At 51.5% G+C, this 7,817-nt stretch overlaps 1 protein-coding gene across 1 annotated transcript in view; it reads left to right on the top strand.

The window, feature by feature from the left end:
* NPLOC4 (nuclear protein localization 4 homolog (S. cerevisiae)) overlaps positions 1-7,817 on the top strand; it is a gene marked incomplete at both ends in the record, with an annotated part of 25,944 nt that overhangs the window by 3,381 nt on the left and 14,746 nt on the right. Inside the window, 5 exons of the mRNA XM_008945749.1 lie at positions 2,045-2,093; positions 2,857-2,951; positions 3,686-3,809; positions 4,428-4,607; positions 6,752-6,838. Coding sequence (XP_008943997.1) covers positions 2,045-2,093; positions 2,857-2,951; positions 3,686-3,809; positions 4,428-4,607; positions 6,752-6,838 — 535 coding nt within the window. The remainder of the gene's footprint in view (positions 1-2,044; positions 2,094-2,856; positions 2,952-3,685; positions 3,810-4,427; positions 4,608-6,751; positions 6,839-7,817) is intronic.

The raw sequence follows: 7,817 nt of genomic DNA, 5'->3' as shown, positions 1-7,817 counted from the left end.
CCTGCTCTAGCTGCAGATGTCCCTGTCCCTGCAGGGGGTGGGACTCAACCTTGAAAGGTCCCTTTCCAACCCAGACTGGTCTGTGGCTCTGTGAAACAAGCTGTCAGCCAGAGCTGCTGTCTCAGCTTCTCACATCAGATATTTTTAATCAATATGACTTAACACGTATCACAGAGTCACCAAATCTCAGCATGGTCGGGTTGGAAGTGACCTCTGGAGATCATCTTGTCCAAACCCCCCTGCTGGGTGCCCAGGATGGTCTCAAGGAGGGTTTGGGATCTCTCCAGAGCAGGAGACTCCACAGCCTCTCTGGGCAGCTGCTCCAGGCTCTGCCACCCTCACACCAAAGAAGTTTCTCCTCCTGCTCAGGTGGCACCTCCTGGGTTCCAGTTGGTGCCCTTTGCCCCTTGTCCTATTGCTGAGCACCCCTGACAAGAGTCTGGCCCCAGCCTCTTGCCCCCTGCCCTGTAGATATTGATAAGAGCCATTGATAAGTTTTCCACATAAAAACACAGAAGTGGAGGGAATGAGTGGAAGGATCCAGTGGCAGAGACGTGGAAGTGGGAGTTGAGTTTCCACTTCTTTAGTTTTTGGCAGCTTTTTTGTGAAACCAAGGGGTCCATGCTGCTCCCAGAAACACAGCAGTCTGGCTCTGCTGGCTCTTGGCTGTGAGAGGCTTAGGTAAACAAAGCAGCTTGGATTTTTTTGTGAAAGCACTAATACAATGGTGAGTTAATACCACCATCAATCCACACTGATGCTGCTAAAATGTCCCCTCTCTGGATGGTGGGTTTTTTTTATTGTTCATCATGAACAGCCTCCCTGTTGGCTCTTGGTCTGGTGTCTGTGCTGGTTGCTGGCTTGGGGCTGGACCCCTCTGCAGAGTAACTTCTGAAAGGGCTCCAGGGGAAAATTCAAGGCAACCAGGAATTCTTTCTGAACTAGAACCCCTCGTCCTCCCCCATTGTGTTGCCTTCCATGTGGTTTATCCTCATTGCTTACAGCAGCAAGGAAGTTTGGAGAGAGGTTGCCTTTACTTGGAAAAATCCTATTTAACCTTTTCAGGCTGGTGAGAAACGAGGGAAATGCCCCATTATCAAAACAATAAAGGCAAAACCCACCCCTCCATGGCAAGAGCATTGTCTGGAGCTAGCCTGCCTTTTTCAGAAGAATAAATGAAGGTATTGTTCTTAGCAGGGAGCCAAAGCACAGTGGTGGATATTTATGCTAAAAGGAGTGTGTCTGGGCTTGTTCCTGTGTTTGTGAGCTCAGATCAATGCGAGCTGAGGGGATGCTGGTGCTGGCTGAGTGCATTAGCAGCCCTCAGTGCTCCTTTCCTGACAGTACCCACCACAATGCTCCTTTAAAAGCACCTCTGCAACTGGATCCCATCCTCTTTGCCTTGACAAGAGCCAACATCCTCCTCTCTGGAGGCCTGCCTTTAAAAGCCAGCACTGACCTAGTGCTGGGGCAGATTTTGTTGTTGTTTGGGGCTTGTTTCAAAGCAGTTGCCTCAGAAGGAGAAGTTTTCCTCTCTGGTTTGTAATTTTACCCAGCGGGTCTTTATCTGGCAAATAAACACAGGCTCCCCTGTTTGTTCCAGGCCATCCTCCAGTGCCCTGATAAAGGATAAATGTTCCATTTGTCTTTTTGTTCAAACCACCTGGGCCAGCCCTGGGAGAGAGAGAGAGAGAGAGAGATTTCAAATTCTTCCAGTGGAAGCAGGAGCCCAGTGCAGGGTCGTGCCACGGGGGAGTCTCTGACCTGCCCTTGGCTGCTCAGAGCTGCTTGTCAGGGACCCAGACGTTAACATGAGGAGGGTTTCAGCTTGACCTGGGACTCTCAGATGTAACCCAAAGCTGTTGCTGTCTCTATGTGACGTTATCTTGTGGTGTGACCCCTCTGGGATGTTCCCTGGTGGGTGGGGAGCTGCTCAGAGCTGTGGGGTTGTGCAGATCTCCCACACCACAAGGGTTAGGGCAGCTTTTACACTCTGACTCTTCCCACCTTGACTAAAATGCTGTTTCTCTTTCTCTTGGTGTAGGTGTCACCACAGCCCTGTGGGGAAATGCGTGCACTGTGTACCCCTGGAGGTAAGAGCCCCCAGAAGGTGTTTTAGGAGGTCACACCAGAGCACCTCCTCCTGGGTTGGGTTTCTTCCAGGGTGAACTCCTCCCCTCGGAGCGCTGCCCACACAGAGGGGGCAGCTCTGGGTTGGAATCCTGCTGTGGATCCATCCAGGATCACTAAAGCTCTCAGCCTGGCTTTGCTCTGGTCAACACTCCTTTTCTTTACTAATGGCTTTAACAAATTCCTTTCAAAAAGCTCCAATTTTCCTCCCTCTTCGCTCTCACCCAGATCTTCTCCTTCCATCCCCTCTCTCCCGGATCCCAGCGCTTCCCAGTTGAACCACGTGTTGCTCAGGTTGAAGGTGGCTTTAGTGACACCTACGAGCCTGCTGAGCTGTAGAACCTCCACCAGGAAGCAGGGATCCTGCTGCCACGAGGCGGGGTGGCTGTTCCCCTGCTTCCCTGGCGGGTCTGTGGCTGTGTTTGAGCAGCTGGGCTTTTTGTTTGGAGTTGGAGAATGAAAGGAAAAAGCATTTTGCCTTGGAGGCTCATTCTGATTTGTGGAGGCAATCTGTTGTGGAAGCAGGAGGTGATCCTCAAACCCTCTGTTGCAAGGCCCCACTGCTTCTAGTGCAGGAGTCACTGCCTTGAAATGGAGCCTAAATTCTTGTGATTGTTTCCACACGGAGAGGCAGCGAGGTTGACTCTAGAATGTTTGCTCAGCAATTGGGGTGTTACCAGACAGGTGTCTGACCTGGCTGTTCTTTGTGTGGTGTTTTTTTGGCAGCCTTTTGATGAGGATTATTTAAACCATCTGGAACCTCCTGTGAAGCATATGTCCTTCCATGCCTACATCAGGAAGCTGACCGGCGGGGCAGACAAGTAAGGGGAAAAAAAAAATCTCTGTGTTTAGGGGGATCTACTTGTAGCTTCTTTTTTAAAATACAAGTGAAAGCACAGGCAGATCTCATCAGATCCAAGTACTGAATGGCAAACTGAGGAGAAAAGATCTAAGGAGAAAACAACACATTAAAAAAAAAAGAGGGGGGGGAAAGGTGAGAAGAAGAAATTAAATCGTTGGGGTTTTTTTGTTGTGCTTTTTTTTTCTCCTGTGGCAACGTAATCCCATTACATTAGATGAGTTGTGTGGAGGTGTAACCTCCTCCCTCCTGTTCCTAAATACCACTGGGGTTCTTTTAATGTCTCTGAGATGCAGCTCCTGCCTGTAAGACTTTGATTTGATGGGGACTTCCCTTCGCAGGAAGCCTCATGCACATGAAAGGAGCTCTGATTTGCCCTGTCACTTCCCACCTCCTGCATCCATTATCTGAGCAGGGTCCTGTGAGGTTTCTATCTCTGCTCCTGCTCAGATATCTGCTGAGGAGCTGGGTCAGGGAGCACACGTCAGCCTCCTGGCCTCCCTCACTGAGCAGCAGTTACTTGGGGACCACGGAGCAGGAGTTTGTGGGGAGCTTGGAGGTCCTTTGAAGATGCAAAGTGTTGGTGCCCCCGTGTCTCCTCTGCCCTGCTTCCTCTATGATATATCTAGTTTTGCTTTGAGACCCCAAAAGCCTTTACTGTGCTAACAGCAACCTTTCTCCTTTTCTGCCTTGCAGGGGTAAATTTGTTGCCTTGGAAAACATCAGCTGCAAGATCAAGTCAGGCTGTGAAGGGCACCGTCCTTGGCCAGAAGGCATCTGCACCAAGTGCCAGCCCAGTGCCATCACTCTCAATAGGCAGGTGAGACAGAGCTCCCAGCAGCCCTTGCCCTTAGAGCTGAGAAGGAGCTTTTATTTTGGGAGAGATGACTTCAAGAGCAGCCAACTTGGAGCAAGAAGCCTTTGCGTCTCGGCAGTTGGCAAGGAAATGGCTGTTGTTGAGATGTTTGGTCCTTGCAGGAAAGGGCTCCAAAATGTGTCTGTTTCAGCAGCTTCCTCTTGACGTGGAGGACATCTGAGCTGGCACCACTAGTGGTGAATCTGCTCTTGTTCCTCACAGGATCCAAAAGGCCACTCACTGTTTGTTTCCTCTTACATTTCAGTGTCATTTTTCAGCTGCAAAGCCTCTGGGGGTAGGGACCCTAGGAAAGAAACCAAGCTTAACAGGGTGCTGGGGGTGCCCAGCACTTCCTACACCCCAGCCCGTGGCGGGCTCTGCTTGGGGAGTGCTGCTGGAGGGGGGGAAGCTGCAGCAGAGGGGGAGAGGGGAGGGAGCCAGGCAGCGTTCCCTGTGGATGTGGGGAGGGTCCTGCCGTAGGGGTGAGCCACATCCCTGGCAGCTGGGAAGGTGCTGGCATGAAGCAGAGGGGCAAGGAAGCGAGTGGAGGAAGGGCCTGACGCTTGAACTTTGTCAAAACAGAAATACAGGCATGTTGACAACATCATGTTTGAGAACCACACAATTGCAGATCGCTTCCTCGACTTCTGGAGGAAGACAGGGAACCAACACCTGGGCTACCTGTACGGCCGGTACACGGAGCACAAAGACATCCCCCTGGGCATCCGGGCCGAGGTCGCTGCCATCTACGAACCCCCCCAGGTAAGGTGGGTGCTGGGGCATCCGTGGCAGTGCAAAAACACAGCCAAGGGAGCAAAGAAACACTTTGGTGTTGGAGAAACCTCGCCCGGTATCTCCAGCCGCAGCTCCGTAAGGAGAACGGTCCTGTGAGGACAGGAGAAATGCTGGGACTCCATGAGGAGACCCCACCTGGAGCACTGCATCCAGGTTTGGATGTGGAGCTGCTGGAGTGTGTCCAGAGAAAGGCCATGAGAATGATCTGAGGGCTGGAGCAGCTCTGCTGTGAGGACAGGCTGAGAGAGTTGGAGCCTTCTCCTCTGCAGACTGAACAGCCCCAAGGTGACCTTATTGTGGCCTTCCAGTATCTCCAGAGGGCCTTGCAGGAAAGCTGGGGAGGGACTTTGTAGGCTCTTGGGTAGACTAGGGGGAATGGGGCAAAGCTGGAAGAGGGTAGATTCAGACCGGACGTGAGGAAGAAGTTCTTCACCATGAGAGTGGGGAGGCCCTGGAATGGGTTGCCCAGGGAGGGGGTTGAGGCCCCATCCCTGGGGGTCTTTAAGGCCAGGCTGGAGGAGGCTCTGGGCAGCCTGATCTAGTGGGAGGTGTCCCTGCTCATGGCAGAGGGGTTGGAACTGGGGGATCCTTGTGGTGCCTTCCAACCCTGACAGATTCTGATCTGTTTTAGCAGAGGACTTTAGAGCCCTAATGGTTCAATGGTTGGACTTGATGATCTTGGAGATCCCTTCCAACCTAAAGGATTCTATGATCTTTAAGGTCTCTTCCAGCCAAAGCAATTCAATGATTCCATGATTTATGTCACTGTTGGTTATGGCTGATGAATTTTAAGTCCTAGATTTGTTTTTTTGTTATTTCTACACTTTCTTTTACAGTACTAGATGATTTAAAGCTAGAGAGGCTTCATAAGAGTAACTCATTTGACTTGTTTCCTTGGCCACTGGGTTTCTAAGGTTATAAGACAGAACAGCTTGAAAACAAATGCTCTACTGGGGAAAAAAAAGTCATGGCTCTTGCTTCAATTTCTTATCAGCTCTCGGGGGAAATTTAAGCAGCTTAATTAGACAAAAAGGCAGCCTGCTGCCTGGCTGGAGAGGCCGAGGAGATCTGCAGGCAGGGAGCAGGCAGAGTCCCCACTAGATGGTGCACGGCACCACCAGCAGCTCACTCCACACCACCAGCAGTGCTCCACACCACCAGCAGTGCTCCACACCACACTCCCCACCCCCACCCCCCCGGGAGGCTCCAGCCAGAGCGGGTCCCGCCGAGCCTGGCTCCCAACAGCTGAATTTGGTGTCAGAGAGCTGAAAATGGAGATGGCAAATAGAAAAAGCCACGTTGCCCACAGCACAGAGCTCGGCTGGATGTTGGGTTTGCCTACAGGGCTTCTTCACTGCTGGCCAAAGGCAGTTTTCTGGGTGCAGACACACTGTGTACAAACATATCACAGAGAGTCGTGTGTTTTCTTCCTCTTCATGATGTCTGCAGAGTGAAATGCAGCAGGTTTGTCATGGAAAAAGAACAAACAGATCTTTGGGAGCGTGTGTGTGAGAGCAGCACTACAAACCTATTATAAGTTCTTCCCTTTCTGTCCAATCTGAGCAGAGCCATTCCCACTGTTTCAGTATCATTGCTACAAGCCCCAGCTCTGGAAGTTCCTGGTCCAAGGGAGGAAGCTTTTGCTTCCCTGGCAAACAGCCTCTGCTGTGCTTCTTGACACGGCATCTCCTGGCACCCTCTGAAACACACCCAGATGGAGCTGTGTTTTCAGAGCACGGGGCCTCTCAGATTCCCTGGATTTCTGCCTCTCTGCTGCTCCGAGGTTCAAACAAACTAAACTGGCACATGGAACACACAGAACTTTGGAAAAATGATATAATCTCTTGCCTTTTCCAAAGTGCTTGGAAGCAGCAGCGGCCTGTTGGTCAATGCTGACTCCTTCATTCATAAACCCCACCACAGTTTGCACGTGGAGCTGAAGAGATCTGGCAGGATAGGGCTGTGAGAAGAGGAGGTCTCCAAGGTGAAACCACTCAGGAGGAAGCCCAAACCTCCACTTCCATCCTCTGCCTCTTCTCCTGACCATGGCCACGGGTTGTGTGTGTTTTTTTTCCTGTTCTGTCTCACCAGCGAGTTTTTCTTTGCTGCAGATCAGCACACAGAACAGCCTGGAGATCCTGGAAGATCCAAAAGCTGAGGTCGTGGACGAGATCGCCGCGAAGCTCGGCCTGAGAAAGGTCAGGATGTTGTCAAATCTCACGTGTCTTTGTTTGGCAAGGAAGAAAATCAGCAGCAGTTCAGCTCCACGGGTTTATCCGAGACCGTCTGGGCACATCTGAAATCTAGCTGAAGTGTCAGTAGCTCTTATGCTTTTAGGTATGAAAAGGAGAAGGAGAGGGTTGTCCTGAGTGCAGGGCTGTGCAGCTGACGTCAGCAGTCCTCTGGCATGGGTGACATCAGAGGGAGTAGCAAAGAAGCAGAACAGAGTTTTTCCCTTTCCTTCTCCTCAGGCAGGAACCAGACCCGGGAGCGTCTCCCCGGTGAGTGCTAATTTGGCACAGATGGAGCTGGAGTTGAGATTGTTCCTCCTTTTGATGAAATCCATGCCCTACTTCCAGGGCAGAGGCTCCTGCTGGGTTTTCAGTCCCCTCCATGGGGTCCTGGCTCGATGTAGCCCAGGTCCCCCAGCAGCCCAGCCCCAGTCCTCGGCCCCCTCAGGCATCCCAGCTGGGCACAGGGGCTTTGGGAGCCCCTCCTTTGCTGACAGCTCTCAAACCTCTACCAATGTTTTCTGGTTTGGGGAAATCTTTTGGTCTCATGTGAATGCCAGAAATGAGATGCACACAAACAAGATTTGACTCGCTGAAGAAAACACAAATCAGAAAAGACTCTGTACAGCAGACTGTCAACATCTGCCGTGAGGCCTTTTGTTCTCCCAAGATAAGATCTTCAGCTTTTGCCAGGGTCTGAAGCAAAGCTTCTGTTTCTGTTATTTATTGCCACGCTTTTCTCCTGCTTCTCACATCAGATATTTTTGATCAATGTGACTTAACGCGAATCACAGAAGCCCCAAATCCCAGCGTGGTGGGGCTGGAAGGGACCTCTGGAGAGCATCTCCTCCAACCCCTCTGCTCCAGCAGGGTGCCCAGGGTGGTGTCCAGGCATATTTGGAGTCTCTGCAGAGCAGGAGACTCCACAGCCTCTCTGGGCAGCTGC

The sequence above is a fragment of the Merops nubicus genome, unplaced genomic scaffold (genome assembly GCF_000691845.1).
Source record: "Merops nubicus isolate BGI_N331 unplaced genomic scaffold, ASM69184v1 scaffold23458, whole genome shotgun sequence".
NCBI classification, from domain to species: Eukaryota; Metazoa; Chordata; class Aves; order Coraciiformes; family Meropidae; genus Merops; species Merops nubicus.
Note: the sequence above shows the minus strand (reverse complement) of the source record. Positions and strands in the feature narration are given on the sequence as shown.